The 19,697-nt window shown below is 58.5% G+C and overlaps 1 protein-coding gene across 1 annotated transcript in view; it reads right to left on the reverse strand.

Annotated features, from left to right (window-relative positions):
- Positions 1-5,566: 5,566 nt before the first annotated feature.
- The window catches only part of ITGA2B (integrin subunit alpha 2b), a 65,032-nt gene continuing 50,901 nt past the window's right edge, over positions 5,567-19,697 (reverse strand). Inside the window, exons 25-30 of the mRNA XM_074940761.1 lie at positions 15,977-16,129; positions 14,831-14,959; positions 14,120-14,233; positions 13,168-13,269; positions 12,483-12,605; positions 5,567-6,497 (exon numbers count right to left, since the gene is read on the reverse strand). Coding sequence (XP_074796862.1) covers positions 6,402-6,497; positions 12,483-12,605; positions 13,168-13,269; positions 14,120-14,233; positions 14,831-14,959; positions 15,977-16,129 — 717 coding nt within the window. The 3' untranslated portion in view covers positions 5,567-6,401. The remainder of the gene's footprint in view (positions 6,498-12,482; positions 12,606-13,167; positions 13,270-14,119; positions 14,234-14,830; positions 14,960-15,976; positions 16,130-19,697) is intronic.

Below are 19,697 nucleotides of genomic sequence, written 5' to 3' on the forward strand. Positions count from 1 at the left end.
TCCCACTCCCCTCAGTCTTGGGTTTGTCCAGATGGACCCTGGCCTCCCCCACCTTCCCTCTCACCCCCACCCCCCAGGTCAGGCCCATGGGCAGGGGCTTCTTGCCCTGTGGATGCTCATAGAGCCTTTGCCATCTGGCACCTTTTGGCCCCGGGTCACCAGCTGAGACAGGTTCTCCCACGGGAAATGGGGTTTTCTGTCACCTGGGGCAGTTCAAACAGCTGGTGAATTGGGCGGCATCGTCTGGCCAGTGTCCCTCTGGGTGCACTGCGCCAGGCTGCTCACAGCTTCCCCGAAGGCAGCCCCTCCACAAGCTGCTGCCGGGCAGCTGGAGGAGATCCCCTTCGCTGGCACGGGGCTGGGCAGTGGGCTGGGTTATTTCCTCATCTCACTGTCTGCTTCTCATAACCCTGGGGACAGTCCCCCCATCCTGCCAGCCAAGCCCTGCACGGAGCAGAGACCAGCAGAGGCCCCGCTGCGGGGAGCTGACAGGGGCTCCATGGGCGATGCTGGGGCCCCTCTGAACCCTTCTCAGCAATAACATCCTGGGGAAATGCAGCCTGCAAATGCGCCAACACGTCTGGGCTCTGTCACTGCTCCCCAAGGCCCTCCCCTGCCTGGGGCGTGGGCGACGCGGGTGAAATTAAACACGAGCATTGGGGTGGGGCTGGGCTGAGCATGGGGCTGGGAGCCAGGACTGCTGCGGTACCTGGGCAAGGCCGCCTCTGGCCTCAGCTGCCCCACCAGCAAAAGGGGGAGGATCATGTTCGTAATGCCTGTCCCCTGTCCCCCCGGCTGCCATGGAAACCAATGAGCTTCAGAAACGTGACTGGCCCAGGCCCCTCAGAGCCAGGGCGAGAACCCAGGAGTCCTGCCGCCTACCCCTGTTCTGACCACATCACCTACAAACCACTTCAGCTCTGGGTAAAAGGCACCGCCCCCGCGAGCCCCTTCCCCAAATCTGGCCTGGCCCCTAGCCCAGGGGACACACACCCAGGATGGCCCTGGCCAGGCATGCTGGATGGGGAACTTGGGGGTAGTGCTGGGAGTGGCCCACTGGGCAGCAATGCCCTGGCATTGGCCAGGGTGGAGCTGGGGACATCCAGGGCTGTAGGGAGAGCTCCTGCTTGGGCAGAACAGTGCCTCGATGGGCCTGTCCACCTCCCAACGCTAGGAGCCCAGGTTGTCAGCCCGAGCAGGGCCACGGGGCATGGTGCCGCTGGTGACTCGTCTACACTAGAGCTCCTGGCGCTGCCCCTGGCGGAGCAGAGCAGAGCAGAGCAGAGCAGCAGTGGGGAAGGGGCTGGCTTCATGGCAACCAGACCATCTTCACCGTCTGCCCCACTGTCTAGAAGAGGGGCCTGGGCTCCCGGCAGCTCAGGGCCTCCATGTTGCTGAGAGCATTACCTGCAGGCAGCGCAGCCAGCTGGGGGGCCAGAGAGGGCAGGACAGGGGGTTAGGCTGTGCCGGGCCCACTCGGTGCTTCTGGGACTGGTGGGAGAGCTGGGTTAGGCTGCGCGTTTCCAACTGGCTGCACAATGCACACACACACCCCCTGCATGCACACACACACGCCCCTGTGTGCACACACCCCTACACACACACACACCCCTATACACATGCACACAGCCCTACACACACGTGCGTGTGTACACACCCCCTACACACACACACACACATCCCTGCTCATGCACACACCCCTACACACACATATACAGTGCGCACACACGTGCCCCTATCCATGCACAATCCCTACACACACTGTAATGAAGCGGGACTGTTCTTAATGTTTCCTCTGAATAGTGTGGGGGTGCCTCAGTTGCCCCTATGCAGTTCTTAAGTATCTAGGGGGTGGGATAAGGGGGTATGATCATTGCAGAGTCCTAGAGGGCAGGTGTGTGCAGGGGTCTAGACACAGAGAATGGCCAAACCCTGTTTACTGGCAACTGATGGCCTGGGCCCTTCCCTCCTGCAAGGTGAGAGCTAAAGGGTTGGAGAACAAAGGAATCAGGTGCCCTCCTGGCCCAGGAAAGGAACAAAGCCCAGAGGAGGAGGGGCTGGAGGGAGTTTCAGTTTGGGGCTGGCTGGGGACATGGAATGAAGTGCAGACGTGGTTGTCTGGCTCACTGCCCCCCAAAATGGACCCGGCTGAGGGGTCCTGTTCTCTGCACCTACAAGCTCTGTGTTAGACCATGTTCCTGTCGTCAAATAAACCTTCTGTTTTACTGGCTGGCTGAGAGTCCTGTCTGACTGCGAAGTTGGGGGTCAGGACCCTCTGGCTTCCCCAGGACCACGCCTGAGCGGACTCGCTGTGGGAAGCGCACGGAGGGGCAGAGGATGCTGAATGCTCCTAGGTCAGACCCAGGAAGGTGGAAGCCGGGTGAGCTGTGTGTCCTGCAGACAGGCTGCTCACAGAAAGGAGACTTCCCCAGAGTCCTGCCTGGCTTCATGGGGAGCAGTTCCAGAGCATCGCCCGGGGACTCTGTGCCAACTGGTGGTAGCGGTGGGATGTACTGCACCCCATGGAAGGCGCTTCCTGCAGTAAGTGACTGGGGAGCAGTAAAACGAAGGGGGATTGACGAGGACCAGGCACGCTGAAGGCTCAGAGAGGAGCGGTTTTGGGGGGTGATTAACCCCTGGGAGTGTGTGACCAGCGAGAAGGACTGTGCAGTAATGGGGTCCCCCTGGGGATTGCAGCGAGCGGTCCTAGGGGCGGAGGAGCCTGCGGCTTGGCCCTGGAAGAGAGAAGGACTTTTGCAGTAACAGGGTCCCCCTGGGGATTGCAGCGAGCGGTCCCAGGGGCGGAGGAGTCTGCAGCTCGACCCTGGCAAAGAGGTGGTGACCTCGAGAAGGGCTGGCACACTAGGGGTTCTCCCTGGAAACCGTGGGGAGCTGAGAGCACACAGGCCTGTGAGTCCACAACAACTAGGGAAGAGCGGAGTGATGACCTGTCACCGTCTCCTGAAGAAGGACATTGTAACCCTGTGCAGAAAGAGAGGGTTGCACATTGGAAAGTTCACCAAAGCAAAGTTAATCGTGCAGCTGGAGGAGGATGACCGCTCTAAGGAACAGATTTCTGACCCAAATGGGGCTATAGCAGGATCTGGGAGCAGCTGGAGTAGTAGCCAGGCATCCCCAAGACTCCTGTCCCCAACCAGACGGGGGTCTTCACGATCGGGTTCCCCATCCGGGAATCGGAGACGGACGGGATTGGAGCTGAGTCCGAGAGAGCAAGAGGACTCTGAGAGACAGCGAGAGCCCGAGAAAGAGCTGCAGAAGCATGAACTGGCGGTGGTGGGGCGGAGAGGCATAGGGGACCTCCCAGGGGTGAGTGGGGATAGACCCCGGGGGCCAGTTCCACAGGGAACCTCAAGACTAAATTGCTGCCCCTGGCTAAGGAGGGGGGGGATGTGGATGCCCACCTCACTGCCTTTGAGCAGGCTGGCGATTTGAACCAGGGGGACCCTGCGGAAAAGCCTCGGTGTCTAGCTCCCTTGCTGGGTCCCAAGGCCACAGACTCCACAGATGGGTGGGGAGGTGGACAGGCTCCCACTCCTGACCCCAACCTATATGTCTGTGTGGAGTTTCCTGGGGTCAGGTCCCTCGGACCCCCAGTGGGAGCGGAAGGTGATGGTCAATGGGGAGATATTCCTGGGGTGGCGAGATCCTGGGACAGAGAGAACTGGTGTCAGGCCCTGGGTGGTGCAGCCTCAGATGCTGAGGGACTGTGTGAGCTGGGTGAGGGTCTCAGGGATGAAGCCCCTCGTCCTCCCTATGGCCCAGATCCCTGTGCAGACCCAGGAGGGGTGGGGCTGGCTGGTCGTTGGGGATCTCCAGGATACCAGCTGCGAGACCCTGTGACTGTGCCTCTTTGGGACAGGATCCAGGCCCTGCTCCAGTAACTGCCAAGGGTTTGAATTTGAATCCAGGGAACAAATCGGTGGAGACGGAAATGGTCAGTGAAAATGCAGATGACCTGTCTGGCAGGGGGAGGAGCTGCTAGGCTCAGGCTACCTGCCTGCCTGTAACCAGACCCCTGGGGCTGGGTGGGACAGAAAGATGCACCCCACCCCCCTTGCACACTGGAGAGGGGGCTCAGGCTGGCTCTGATGCAGTGAGGAAAGCAGCGAGCTTGCTGCCTACCCCCACTGGGACAGCAAGGGCAGCGCTGAGCAAGGGGGGAGCTGAGACTCCAGCTGAGTGGGGGAAGACACAGGCAGGGCAGGGGATCTGTTGGGAGTGGCAAGGTGCTTGGTAAGGAAAGTCTGGATGAGCCTAGGCAGCCTTGTGAGCTGATGGCTTTGTCTAGTCAGCAGGGTGGGAAGGCGAGTGGAAGATGAGTGTCCCTGGACCTTACCTGTTAGCTGGGTGGAGAAGTGTGACAGTGAAGGAAATAGAAAAGGAGGACTTGTGGCACCTTAGAGACTAACAAATTTATGTGGGCACAAGCTTTTGTGAGCTAGAAGAAACCAGCCCCATCCCTGTCCTCACCTCTCCACTGCAGCCCTGACCTACTCCCACGCCCCTTACTCCCGACCCACAGCCCCCTGCGATCCCAGCCCTGGGCTCCCCTCTACACACAGCTCTGCCAGTGCCCCTCCCTCCCGACCCACAGCCCTGGGCTCCCCACAGCCCTGCCGGTGCCCCTCACTCCCAACCGGCAGCCCCCTGTGCTCCCAGCCCTGGGCTCCCCACACTCTGCTGGTGCCCCTCACTCCCGACATTTAACACCCACTGATATTCCCAGCCCTCCCCGGCCCCTTGCATTGGCATGGGCGGCATCAGGGCCATTTCCCATAGTCGCTAACGCCGGGCTCCACCATTTGAGGTGCCCTGTATTAGAGTCCAGGAGACCTCATTCCTTGAGCCCAAGTGGAAGCCCCCACCCCCCAGGCCCTGATTTCTGGAGGGGCTGAGCACGCACTGCTCCCAATACAGGCCCTGGGAGCTGTGACATCCCCCCTCCCCTGGGACACCTTTACGCGGAGGCCAATGGTGAGCGTGCTGGCACCAGTGGGCCCCTTGGGTTAGTGGCCCCTTGTGCCAGCGGCCAGGCCTCACGGCGGGTTTGCAGCAACAAGAGACGAATGCTCAGCCCCATGGCAGCCCAAAGCCAGGCCTAGGGCTAATTCCCCCCCCCTTGGCACCAAATCCTCCCATGCCCCCCCCAGTCGCTAAGGGGCAGACCTGGCTGAGCTGCCACGCAGCCCTCCCCCATTTCCCCTTGCCTCCCCCCGCAGATTCCAGCTCTCTCACGCCCCTGACTCAATCCCAGCATCCAATGGGGGGTGGGGGGGTCTTCTTAATGCCTCTGTGCCAAAGGGCTGAGGCAAAGCTGCTGCCCCCCAGGGATGCTGGCACCACTGCCCTGCACGTGAGGGTCCCACCTCCACCCCACACTACCCCCACTCCCATCCAGGTTTGCACCACGATCTCCTGCCCCCCCCCCACATGCGGACCAGGAAAGGACGCCCTGCACAGGGGGCTGGGAGCACGTTTATTGCACAGAGGGAGCAAGAGGAGGGAGGCTACAATTCCCTGCTCCCCATGGCCAGGAGCGGGGCCTGTGGTGCAGGAGCAGTGGGCGGGGAATGGGAGAGGGCCCCCCAAGGGTGCAGCCGGGGGCTTGGTGCTCTGCCCTCCAAGGGTGGGGCCTCGGCAGCTGTTTGATCGCCCTAGGGCTGATCAGCCTCTGATCGAGAGGCAGCGCCAGGCGCCAGGCTCACAGGGCAGCCGCTGCGTAGGGCGTGGGGCTGGCCAGCAGGCTCCGGGGCCAGCTGCTCTGCCACGTCTGGGGTGGGGGAGGAGTTTCCCCCAGGGCAGCTGGGCAGGGACCTGACGGGGTTTCCAACTTCCTCTGAAGCCTTGGGGGTGGATCTGTCACCTTGTCAATTCCCTGCTTGGGGCCCTCGGTCACTCCTGGTCTCTGCCAGCTCTGGGCTCAGCACCGGGGGCCTGGGCTGTACTGGGGGCAGACGAGCTGATCCAACAGCCCCTTCTGGCCTTGGACTCTGTCTCAGCCCACCCCCCCGGCCCCGCGAGTGCCAGGGGGCAGGACTGAGATCCCAGCCAGGCACGGCCTTCCTGGGGCTGAGCCGTTGGCATGGCTGGAGGGGCACTTTCCTCTGGCCAGCCCTGTCCGTACCTGGACACGGCCTGCCACAGGGTACAGCCCGGGCCCCTTGGCTGGGAGGGGCAGCAGCTGGGAGAGGAGGTCGCTGTGGGCTGGGGAGCTCCAGCTGGCGAGGGGCAGGGGTGTGCACACGACAGAGGAGCAGGGGGCAGGAGCCGTCTGTCCGTCCGGCTGGCGCAGGCCACCGAGGGAAAGGCCCCAGGCACGGGCTGCACCGGCAGGAGGTAGTGACGGGAGCGCAAGGAGGGGACCAGTTGGGGGGCGTCCCCTACTGGCCCCTCCCTATGCATGGCTCCCCCGTCTCATCACTCGTTAGCTCCTCCTGGTCGTCCGTGGGTGGCCGGGTCCTCTTGAAAAACCCCATCTGTGAGAGAGGGAATCAGTGAAACCGGACCCAGCCTAGGCCCCAGATCACCCAACACCTCTGAACAGCCCAGCCCCCAAACATGACAGGGTGCCCCTGAACAGCACCCCCCAACAACCCCTCAAAAAGGCCCTTCCAAAGGGCATGCCTACCCCCACAGCCCCCGCAGGCACGTTCCCCCCAAGCCCCGCAAACACCCCTCCAACAGCCCCCCCCCACCGCCCCCAGCAGCAGCAGGCTCAATGGGACCCAGGAAATCTGGTTCTCCAGCTGCAGCCCCACAGCTGGAGGCCACATTTCAGCTCTTCTGGGGGATGAAACTTCCTCTGATTGGCTGCCCTTCCCACTGCCCTGCCTTCTGGGGAAGAGCAGCCAATCAGGGCTGTGGCAGGCAGCGCTCTCCTTCCCCCCTCCTGTGAGCAGTGGGGACAGGAGGGAGCCTCTGCCCCTCCTCCCACGCACCTGCGGCACCCGCCTGGAGGGAGCAGGGCCCCCACTGCAGCCCGCTGGCTGGGGCTGGGGATGTGGGGCCCCCAGGGCTGGGGGGCCGGCAGATGTACCATTGCTTTCATTTCTGCAGTGACAGACCCCCCCCCCCCCCGACCCTTCTGAGCACCGAGCCAGACCTCCAGGGTGCCCCCCGCGACTAGCTAGGCCCTCGGCTGGGCCCGTCTCCCTGGGCGTGAGACCTGCAGGGCTAGAACCTGTAGCCGGCGCGGGCTGCCCCGCCAACAACGCATCAGCGGAGGCGGATTATGGGAAGCCCCACCTCCAGAGTTTGACAGGCAGCAGCCTCATGGCTCCTGATTGGCTCCCCGCCACCCAAGGGGCGTTCCAGGAAGTGTCCAGGCAGCAGCCCCGAACACCTGTAGCTGCTCCAACACCCACCCCTGCTCCTGAGCTCCTGGCTTCCGCCTTGGTTTGGCCTGAGCTTCGCCTCCTGACCCCGGTATCGACCCTGGCCTGGAACCTGACCACGAACTCCTCCATGCCCCCGGCTCTGCCGTGGGGCCCGCCTGCCCGTGTCGGATCCTGACAGCTTGCCTGGGCCACCCTGGCCTGTGGTGCGGGAAACGCATAACCCTGGGGGGACACGGGGGCAGCAGACCACTCTGTCAGCAGAAGGGGGCTGACCTCTTCCAGGAGCTCCCCACCCTTCGAGACCGAATGTCGCAGCTCACGCCAGAGAACCAGGCTCTTTGAGGGCAGTGGGACAATGCGCACAGTGGCGGGTGCTGAGAGCCACTGACCCAAACTGTAAACCCTGCATATGATGGAAACCATGTCCCAGGCATGGTGAGCACTCCCCGCACCCTGAACTCCAGGTCCGCCTCTATGTTGCGGAGAAGCTCACCGAATCCCACCACAGTGGGCACTGGTGGATTCCGGGGCAGTGGACAAAGCAGCCCATCCAGTTCAACCAAAGACGGTCCTTGACCGAGTGGGAACTATAGATGGCTCCTGTCATCGGGCCAGTGACACAGTTGGAAGTTGTCATTCAGGACCATCGGACCTCCTCCAGTTTGGGACAATTTGCTCACCACTCTTCCCATAATCCTTGGCGTTTCATGGCTGTTAGCTCATGACCCACATATCCTTTGGCATGCGCACCAAGTTAGTCTCTGCTCCAAATTCTTCCAGCATGTCTGCCCTGCATGCGCCATCTGACAAACTCCAGAAACCAGACACACACCCCGGCCCTGGCCATGGGTCCGCTGGGACCAACACCAGAGTTGGCTTTGGCACTGTCCCCCAAGCACAGCGACTGTTGTGACGTCTTCAAGAAGAACACCACTGACACCGCACCACACCACGGGTTTATAACTGCTCGACTGAGCTGCACCCAGGGGCCAAGATGCCATTTGGCCATATCTGCATGATGTAGTAACGCAGGTCAGCCAGCTCGGGTTCCAACCTCCAGGAGAACCAAGCCAAGGGTTTTATATGGCCATCTACCTCTCCTGCCAGGGCCCTAGTTCTGTTTGTTAAAAAGAAAGATGGAACCATGCACCTATGTGTGGATTACTGGCCCTCAATCTGGTTATTTCTTCCACTCATCCCAGAACGACTGGACCCTATACAATCAGCCCAGGTATTCAAGAAACTCAACCTACAGGGGGCTACAACCTGGTTCAGATCCACCAGGATGAGTGAAAGACGGCTTTTTGAACCCAGTTCAGCCACTACGAATACCTGGGAATGTCATTTGGCCTCACAAACGCCCCTGCAACATTGCAGCGCTTAGTGAACAAGGTCTTCCATGGCATTCCAGACCAGTACATCACCATCCACCTAAATGATATCCCCGTCTTCTCTGAGGATCCTGAGCAACACGCCCTATGACGTTGCACTCTATATGATTTTATGAAAGTATGCTGATAAGTGTGAATATAATGTAACTAAAATATGCTTCATGCAAAAGGTCTTTTGCAAGGTATCATTACAAAGCATATAATCTCCTGAGTGTGGTCATCCTATTTCTATAAATGTATCACTCTTGTATCTGAAACTAGAAATATGAAATATAACTCTGAGGGCCTATTGTAATTATGCAAAGTGTGGGCCATTAATGGTGGTTTGGAACCTTGATGGCTCCCAGCAGCCAGGACAATTGACTGTGGATGGCTCTGTTTGCAGGCAGGCCTTCCTGCGAGCCAGGCTGGGAAGAATGAAGGCTTGGGGTCTCACAGGACATGTGACCATGTCACCTGAACTGGAATCCATCTTTAACCTGGTGTTTTTCCATTGAGAAGGAGGGCTGAGAACCCAGAGGGACAAAGGATTCCCGCCTTATGTAAAAGATATATAAGTGGGTGGAACAGACCAAAGAGGAGCCATCATGAGGCTCCTCCCTAGCTACCACCTGAGCTGGAACAAGGGCTGTACCAGGGGAAAGGATTGTGCCCAGACTAGGAAGGTGTCCAGTCTGTGAAAGAAACTTATTAAAACATCTCTAAGGGTGAGATTTTATCTGTATTCAGTTTTATTACTGTACTAGACTTAGACTTGCATATTTTGCTTGGTAATTCACTTTGTTCTGTCTGTTACTATTTGGAACCACTTAAATCCTACTTTCTGTATTTAATAAAATCACTTTTTACTTATTAATTAAGTATGTATTAATACCGGGGGAGGGGGGGCATACAGCTGTGCATATCTCTCTGTCAGTGTTATAGAGGGCGAACAGTTTATGAGTTTACCCTGTATAAGCTTTATATAGGGTAAAATGGATTTATTTAGGGTTTGGACCCCATTGGGAGTTGGGCATCTGAGTGTTAAAGGCAGGAACACTTCTGTAAGCGGCTTTCAGTTAAGCCTACAGCTGTTAGGGGACGTGGTTCAGACCTGGGTCTGGGTTTGCAGCAGGCTAGCGGGTCTGGCTCAAACCAGGCAGGGCGCTGGAGTCCTAAGCTGACAGGGCAGGAAAGCAGGAGCAGAAGTAGTCTTGGCACATCAGGTGGCAGCTCTCAGGGGGTTTCGGTGATCCAGCCCGTCACATGCCCAGCATGTCCGGTCGGTCCTGGAACGGCTCTGCCAACACAGCCTGTATGCAAAGCTGGAAAAGTGCAGCTTTGACCAGTGCTCTGTGAATGGACCCCAAGAAGGTGGGGCACTCTCCCAAAACATCAAGTTCCTGCAACGCTTCTGGGTTTCACTAACTTTTATAGATGTTTCATCTCTGGGTTTTCAGGCGACATTGCCCCATTGACAGTGCTTCTCTGCAAAAACACCACCTTTACCTGGGCTTTGGCAGCCCCACAAGCATTCGACCAGCTCAAGATGATCTTTGCCAGCTCCCCGATCCTGGTCCATCCCGACTAATCCTGACTGATGCCTCCAATGTGACAATTGGGGCCCTACTCTCTCAAAGACATGGTCCCCAACAGCACCTCCACCCTTGCACCTGCTTTCTCAGATGCTCACTCCAGCTGAACAGAATCACAAAACTCTACATAAGTTGCTTCTAGCCATCCAAGCGACCTTCTTAGAATGGTGCCACTATCTGGAGGGTGCATCGTACCCAGCACAGGTCTACACGGAACATAAAAACTTGGAGTATCTCCGCTGAACCAAAGCATCGAACCAGAGGCAGCTTCGCTGGGCCCTGTTCTTCCCACACTTCAATTTCACCATCACGTACCACCCGAGGACCCAGACCAAGACTGCTGGTGCCTTGTCCCAAAGAGGGGAATATCTCGCCATCCAGGAGTCCCCCACGTGGAGTCCCCACATGATCTTAAGCCCCGGAACTTCCTGGGTGCTACAGTTCCCCAAGACCTCATGTCACTGATCCACTCAGCGACACGGAAGGTGCCCCCTCCCAAGGAACTGAAGACAGCAGGCCAGGGCCGACACCAGGTCGAGGATGGCTTGCTCTATGTCAAGGGCTGCTTGTATGTTCCACCAGGACCCCCCAGTTTGAGGTACTGCGGCTCTGTCTTGACTCGCCACTAGCAGGCCACCGGGGCACCTCGAGACTCTCTGTTTGGCCGCCCTCACCTCTGGTGCCCTGAACACGCACTACAGTCCACTTGATGGCTCATTCCTGTGAAAGATGCACCCGCACCAAGGCGCCGCGCTCGCAACCCCTCGGCACCCTACTGCCTGTGTCTAAGGGGCACACTGTGGTTCTGACTCTGGTCGACCAATTGACAAAACTGGTCCATGGCATCCCCATTGTGCACCTGCCCTCTGCAGAAGAGATGGCCCAGCTCCCGGCGCCTTGCATCCTCTGCCTCCCTGGGCCCCTGCAGAGCGGCACCAGCGATCGGGGTCCGCAGTTTGTGTCGCGGTTTTGCTTGGGGTCTGCACTTGCACATCCACTGCCTCTCCCCACAAGTGGACGGTCAGGCCACACGAGGGAATCAACGGTTAGAACGATGCCTGTGCTGCTTCACGAATTTCCACCAGGACAACGGGTCGGGCCTCCAGTCCCGAGCAGAGTTTGCTGGCAGCAACACCAGCCGTGTCTCCACTGGGCAGAGTCTGTTCTGTGCCAGCTGTGGCTTGCACCCCCATCTCCACTCAGCCATACCCAACAACTCCACCAGTCCTGCAGCCACTGATGGGGTGCAGCAGATCCATGGGGTCCACCTGGACAAGGCCGAGGAGAACTAAAAGCGGTACGCTGACCGCCGGCATTCACCGCCGGGCACAAAGGGTGACTCTCAGCCCTAAACCTCCACACCAGCCGGCCATGTCGTAAACTGGACCCCTGATCCTCGGAGTCACATTCCATCCGCCAGCCAATCAGCCCAGTGAGCGGGACGCGTCAGTTACCCAGGTCGCTCACAGTACACCTGGGGTTTCATGTATCCTCACCAAGCTCAACCTCTGCCCTCTCCAGTGTGGGTTCGAGGACACGAGGAGGATGTGGTCCATGAGACACTGGACTCCAAAATCAGACACGGTGCCTCAGAGCTGGGTTGGGCTGTGGCCCAGAAGAGCCCACAGCCCAAGTCCATGCCCCCAACCTGCCTTTGCTGCAGCCCCTCCCAGCAAACCCCGCCAGCAGGGGGCACCCCTAAAGGGGTGGGGGGGACATAAGATCCTGCAGGTCTAGTACCCAGGGCTGCAGAGCTACCAGGCAGCCGGCCTCTCCAGACTGCCACCCAGCAGCAGCTGTAACCAGCCTGTGTAACGACCCGCTGTGGACTCTGACCATGGGCAGTCCTGCCTCAAGGGGTCTGACAGGCAGCAGCCTCCTGGCTCCTGATTGGCTCCCCGCCCTGTATAAACCCAGCCTGGATCTCCTGTAGCTGCCACGCCCCCCTCTGCTCCCCAACTCCTGGCTCTGGCCTCGCCTCCTGACACCTGACTTGGCCCCTGACCCTTGGTATCGACCCTGGCCCGGAACCCGACCGTGGACTCCTTGGTTATCCCCAGGGTCGGGTTTGGCCCTGCTCTGCCCGCGTGGGGATCCTGATGCCGGGAGCCCCCCAGCCCCGGCTGGGCTAATCTGCCCGGGAGTGGCTCTGTTCTCACCTTCCACAGGGCGCAGATGAAGAGGGCCAGGAGCAGGAGCCCGGCCACCACAGCCAGCACCACCCACCAGGTGGGGATCTCCTTCTCAGCATCGGGGCTCGCCCGCACCACCTCCGTGTGGGCCTGGGGAGGGACAGCCAGGTCAGTGCTCCACTCATGCGTGGTCTGGTATCAGGCGCCCCACGGTGCCGCCCTCTGGCCCAGGAAGCTGCAGCCAGTGCGGGATGGGGTGCTCTCACCCACACCCTCTGTGCCCCATCAATGTGCCCTGGGGCCAGTCCCAGGCGCTGGCTGCCCGCTCTGCCAGGGCACCGTGCCCTGGGTCCGCTTGGCTCGGCTCTCCCCACCTACAGGAGCGCCCCATCACAGCCACCCTCCCCCAGCCCTCAGTGCAGGGCCCCAGCCCCAGGCGGAAGAGTGCGCCCTGGCCAAGCTCCGGGGTGCGTGGCGCTCAGTGCCGGCTTCAGTCTCTTACTGGCAGGAGCCAGCTCCTGAGCCATGGGCCCCATGCCAATTGGTATCTGGAGGGCAGGGCCTGGGGGCAACAGCAGGACGCTGCAGAGCTAACAGAACCAGCCCAGTGCTCAGCCAGCCCAGCCCCCAGCACAGAGCAAGGGGGCCGCCGGTGGCCCCTCCCACTGGCCGTGGCCCCTCCCCCTTGCAGCCCCCCCGCCCAAGGACGTACCGTGGCATGTCCACTGGGCAGCACTTCGGGCTGGATGCGGTAGGGCATGGCGGAGACGTTGAACCAGGCCTGCGACTGGATGATGAACTGGTCATAGGGCCGCTGTGCAAGAGAGAGCCCCGGGGGGCAGCAGGAGTGGCCCAGCGCTCACTGGCAGGGCTGTCCCGCTGGGGATGTGCCAGACCTGCAGTGACTGGCCGTGCCTGCGAGGGGCTGAATGCCCTGCATGGGCGCTTTGGCCACTGGCGGGGCTGGGCCCAAAAGGCAGCATCTGGGAGGGGCTGATCCCGGAGCAGGGGCATGAGGGGGACGTGACGACAGGCTGGACTCCACCGCCCCCTGGCCGGGCCCCATTGCCCTCTGCTCTTCTGTGGGGCCGCGAGACCCCAAGGGAAGCAGGGCAGCTGGACCTCTGCCCATCCAAAGGGAGCTGATGGAGCGTCTCCAAGCTCCAGGGGACTCGGTCCTGCCCTGCAGGGATCCCGGACTCCTGGGTTCTATCCCCAGCTCAGCGACGGACTCGCTGTGCGAGCTTGGACCAGTCACCCAAACCTGGTCCCTGGGGCCTTCCAGGCCCCAGCAGTTCGAACGATGGGTGCTAGCGCTCCTGAAAATCCAGGCTGTCACTGCTCGGTGACCCCGAGGTTCCGGCCTCCGCCCCAGGGTGCCTTTCAAAGCAGGTGTGCGCAGCATGTCTGGCCCTGCGACGTCCCAGAGACCAGAGCTCGAGATGCTGCACTGCCAGGGCGGGGCTCACGCTGCCAGCCCTGAGAGACTGGGCTTCAGGCAGTGCTCTGGGGTCTGGAGAGCTCCCTGCCAGAGGCGTGGACCTGGGAATACTGGCAGGTTTCCAAGGGACTCTCGCCTTGGCCTGGTCAAATCTGCACCAGGGTTGACAAAACCTGTCATGTCAGCCAACGGGCGAGTAGCTGGGAAAAGTCCACATCCCCACCTTCCTGATGCTCTGCATCCACAGGACGGAGTGGATAGTCACCATGGCCCGCTGGTCCCTCTCCAGCATCTCCACCTTGCACAGCACAGCCGCACAGGACTGGCTGCTGCAGTTCTGTCACAAGACAGTGAGTCAGCCCCGACCCCTGGGCCCCCACCCCCTGCCCCCTATGACACCCGCGACTCTGGCCAGCTGCAGGGTTTGGATCCAGAGCCTGGGGGTGGGAGTTAATTTGTCCTCATCTGGGTCTTCATGCTCCTCCCAGGGAGGTCCCACCCTGGGCACCCAGCTCCGAAGCAGATGGGGGGCAGGGCGGGAGGGAGGGAGGATGCCGGCCCAGCGTTGGAGCTGGCCTTGGGGTGTGCGGCCGCTGGGGGAGCAGACACAGAGCTCTCTCCCCTGACAGCACAGTCCATCTCGCCCACAGAGTCTTCGTGGTCTCCCAGCCATGCTCTGGCTGCAGGCCTCAAACGGCGATCTGACCTACAGCCCCCCCACACCCCCTGGTGGGGGGCTCCCTCCCCACCCCCCTTTGCAGCCACCTCGTGTGTATGACAGGGAGGTTAAAGCTCAGGAAGCCACACCCCTGGGGGCACTGCCTTCCCCTCACCCAGGGCTCCCTGCTCCCCCAGATTCTCTGCACAGTGCTGGGCCTGGCCAGCACCCGCTGGGGCAAGGTCTCCTGGCAGAACCCCGCTCCCTTCTCCTTACCACCAGGGTGGGCTCCCTGAGAGTGGCTGGGCCTGCCTCGGCCTTGTCTACCTCCCGCCGCTCCCGCCTGTGGACCGGCTGGTAGCTCATGTTGTGGTCAGGAGAGGCTGTTGGTTTCTGGCCCTCCAGCTGGAACGAGAGGGGACACGGCCTCATCTCCACATCCCAGTGCTGCGGGGATAGGCCCTATGGACCAACCTCCGTGCCAAACCAGCTCCAGGATTTCTCGGTCCCCCTCAGCCCCTCCAAACCAGCTCAGCACCCCCGGCAGCCTGAGCAGAGCCCCCAGACGCTGCCCAGTGGAACCAGTTCTTGGGGAGTTTTGATGTTTGGAAATTTCCTTCAAACTGGAAACTGCAAACGAGTTTGCTTAGAAAACATGAACCCTGGGTTTCCAGGCCAGACTCTGCTCCCGGGATCCTGTAGCCCGCGACTGAAACTGACGGGAAAGGATCAGTTTCACAGCTGCTGGTCAGTGGTGAGCAGCAGCGAAAGTGACAAGGCTCATGACCATCTATTTCCGTCAGCAGCTGCCACGCGGACTGGCCCAGGGCTGGGGACCCCAGGGCTCCCCCATTCCAGGGTGAGTCCACGTGCCAGGGCTGCCCTGGAGCTGCAGACCTTGCATGCCTGGACTCCCGACCAACCCACCGGGAAACCGCCTGATTCCCGTGGAAACGTGGACTTCAACAAATCAGCATTTTCCAGCTAAACGCTGCTTCCTCGGAAACCTGCGGCAGGGTCCACTTCAGGCTCCCACCCTGTGGCTTGGTGGGGCGCGGCCGGCTCTGCTCCCAGCACACGGACAGCACAGCCTCACAGCTTGGCCCCACAGGCTGGCGGCTGGCTGGGACAGCGGGACTGGAGCCGCTTTGCCTGCCGGCACCTGGGAAGATCCCACATCAGAGCCTGTCAGGTGCACTCCAGCCAGACGCTCCATCTCACCTGTCACCCCCTCCCTTTGGGCCCCATGCAACCTGCGCTGCCCCCAGCTCCCGTCCACTCTGGCTCATGGAGGGACAGGTGCCTGGCCGCAGAGCTGGGATGGCGACAAGGGGCCTGTCTGCTAGTGGACAGAGCCAGGGGCCCCTGGCCTGGGAGTAGCCTCCCCCCCCACACACCGGTGCAGCAGATCCCCACTCCTACCCCCAGAGGATTGAGCCCCGTGGGGCTAGAGCAGTTGATCCTCCCCTCCGTGCTGAGCTCCGTCATGTATAGCAAGAAGTCGTCCTGGAACTGGTTCGGGAACTCCACCCACAGCTCCGCCCGACTCACGGTGCCAGGGCCCTGGTTGTGCAGCTTGGGGAGGGAAGGAGAGACGAGTAATGCTGGGCGGGAGAGGGGGCGCCGCGCTGGAGGGAGGCATCGGGAGGCCCTGGCCAGGCTGGGCTTGTGGCGTTTCAGTGTCTCGCAGCCCTTTGTGCAATCTGCGCAAAGACGCCTGTTTGCTCAGCTCCGCACAATGCGTACCTGGGAGCACACACAGCTACGAATGGGCAGGACTGAGGGGGAGCGTGTCGGACAGCGGGCGTCCATGTGTCCATAGTGAGCATGTGTGTGTGTCTGTAGTCAGTGTGTGTGTGCGTGTGCAGTGTCTGTGTGTCTCTAAGTCAGTGTGTGTGCGCATGCAGCGTGTGTGTGTGTGACATGTGCATGTGTCCACGTGTAGTGTGTGTCCGTGTGCAGTGTGTGTCCGCGTGTAGTGTGTGTGCGCCGTGTACGGGCTGTGGATGAGGTTCCTCCAGGTGCAGCCCTGCAGCGGGAGGAAGGGGGGAGACAGGAGTTGCGGGGTTGCCTCCTGGTTCTCTAACAGGCTTGGTTCCCTCCAGAGTTAGGGGGCGTCTACGTTGCAAAACAGCCAAAGTTTAAAGTGTTAGCCCAGGCCTGTACTAATGCTTCTGACTGGGCAGTAATATGGGATGCGGGGGAGCGGTTATTTGCAGACAATGCTGCTGCCAGCGTGTGGGACTGGGCGAAGCAAATAATGACGGTAGGGATGTCGGCCTGGCAACTGGGGAGGTTGTTCTATGCAACAGAACAGGGCCCCCAGGAGTCCCCAGAACTGTATCTTACTAAAAAGGAGATACTGGCCCTGGCTGCTGGGATTGTGCCAACGGAAATTGGGATTCCCCCCAATTACAATGTGTTAGGTTTTAAGGCTGCAGTGTTAGACAGTTTGAATTCAAAAATGAAAGTAATTTTAGGACCCATAGATCCAGCTAGGGGATACCCCGAGTTCAAACAGGACATTTCTCGAGCAGCTGTAATTTTTCAAGACACACAGGGACAAGTGGGAAAAGGAAATAAGGACAGGAAAATAGAACCGGTCCAAATAGTAACTTTTGCCAACAATGGCCCCCATTTGACCAAGGGAATCTGGGGACAGAAGGGCCCAATGCACAATGGTATGCTAGAGTAGTGGTTCCCAAACTTTAACAACCTGTGAACCCTTTCAATAAAATGTCAAGTCTCGCAAACCCCCTCCTAAAAATGAATATTTCCAGGGATTTTCTCCTTTACCTGAGTATAAATTAGGAAAGCAGTGATCTTGAAAATATAATTTTTATGACATGCTTATTACACACTATTTATTATTAATTATTATTTATCATGGCTATATTTTTATTACATTATGAAAACAGCAACATCTTCCAAGATCTCACTTTTGTAGCTTGTATCACGTTGAATAAGCCTATTATAAGACAAGGCTCCTAGTTTTCATCAAGAAGTATCAGATGTGAAACAGCAGGGAGATATTTAAGAAGCCAACTGAAAGAGTTCCTCCTACACAAGCATTCAGGTCTTGAGCAGTCCAGGCAAACAACGCACGTTACAACAAGGCTTAAACTTGTTCTTCATCATAATTTTAAAAACAAAACTAGCTGCCTATTTAATTTTAAAAACAACAAAAAACATCCACCTTCCTTTCCATTTCTTATAAGGAGTCTCGAAGTTTAAATCTCCTCACTGTGATAGATGTGCCTGCTTTGATCTGCTTAGCTCTTGGAAGTCCAGCGGCTCTGGGCTGCCCGGGGTTCCTAGGGACAGCTCTGTCCGTCATTAGGGAATTATTTCCTGAGAACCCCTGTAACATTTCACGAACCCCAGTTTGGGAACCACTGTGCTAGAGGAAGAGGATGGGGAGGAGTTCCAGGCAGCAGGGGAACAAGAAGGGGAAATGGATGTGGATACCAGATGCAAAGCAAAGGAGGTGAGGAGGGATTAAGAATGGTAGTATGGAGAAAACTCATGATGGCAAGAGAACCAAAAGAGGAATGGAATGGGGAACCCACAAGTGAGTTACTGCAGAGGGCTGCTCAATGAAAGAGGCAAGAGGAATTGGCTAACGGGGCTCTGGTAACTCCCCTAACGGATTCGGAACCACCAGAGTCAACCCAATAGGGGTGCCTGTCTCCCCGGACTCCCCCTGAAGTAGTAGCCCAACTACATGATGACAAATGGGGGCGTCCCATTGAAGCGGTAATAATGGGGAGATTAGGGAAACAAACACGCCCCACTATGTTCACTGACACTGGGGTTTCCGTAGGTGTGCTTGGAGAGCAGTGGCTTCCCAAGGACGCTGTGGGAACAAAAAATTCAACACAACTAGTATCATACACAGGGGAGACAGTGGAAGCTTTTATCACGAGACCGATCCTGACCCGCGTAGGAAATTGGAAATCATGGGTAGATTATTCTATTCAAAAGCGGGATCAAATTGGAGATGTGGGTAAGGAGGATGGAATGGTGGGGATGCCTTACTTTAGTGGTGGGGGGGCTTATTGTGGATTTAGCCAATGGATTCCTATCGGCAAATAGTGAAGAGCCAGCAGAAACATCCGCCCCCTTCATTAATGCTATACATAGGTGTGCGGCCATAAAGGCCCCAGAAGGAGGGCAAGCAGAAGAAGGGGACCCATGGGTGGAAAAGTTTCCCAGGGTATGGGCTGAAAATAAATTAGAATGTGGAAAAATTGATGCTGAGGTTTTAATCCGAGGACCTGACCCCCCCCGCACAGCGCCAGTACAAGTACCCTATAGAAGCAGAGGAAGGAATAAATTCTACCATTAAAAGCTCGTTAGAACAGGGTGTTATTGTGCAAATGGCTAGTCCTAATAATGTCCCGATTTGGCCTGTACGAAAAGGGGATGGGAAGACCTGGAGAATGACAGTGGGCTTTAGAGCATTAAACGCAGTAGCCCTCCCACTGCCCCGGGAGTGGCCAAGTACCAAGAAGTAGCTGCTGCAGGAGCAGGAGCACAGTGGGTCTCAGTAACAGACTTAGCAAATGCCTTCTCTGCCATTCCCTTACACCCGGAGCCCTTGTACAAATTTTGCTTCACTTTCAGGGGACAACAGTTCTGTTTTACAAGGGTCCCCCAGGGTTTTCATAATGCCCCACAATTTGTCACTTCCATGTGGTCAAGATGTGGGGAAAATTGACACCTGAAGACCAAAAGAGTGTAATTTCCTAAGTTGATGATATATTGGTGCAAGGGGACAATAGGGAGGAGGTTGGTAGAATCACTGAGAATGTGTTACAAATCATTCAGGATACTGGATTGAAAGTTAGCAGAGCCAAGGCCCAGCTGGTACAGCAAGAGGTAAAATATTTAAGGATCATATGAGGAAAGGAAGGATGAACCCCGGATGCACAATGGGTGAAACGGATTGGAAAACTTCCCAACCCTACTGATGTGGCATCCTTAAGAGCCATTTTGGGAACCCTGAACTTCTTGAGGGATTTCATTGAAATGTATGCGGTGTGACAGGGTCGGGCCAGATGGCTACAGGAGAGTAATAGATGGCAGATTGTAGAATCATAGAATATCAGGGTTGGAAGGGACCCCAGAAGGTCATCTAGTC

This window comes from Natator depressus, chromosome 27 (genome assembly GCF_965152275.1).
Source record: "Natator depressus isolate rNatDep1 chromosome 27, rNatDep2.hap1, whole genome shotgun sequence".
In the NCBI taxonomy this organism is placed as follows: Eukaryota; Metazoa; Chordata; order Testudines; family Cheloniidae; genus Natator; species Natator depressus.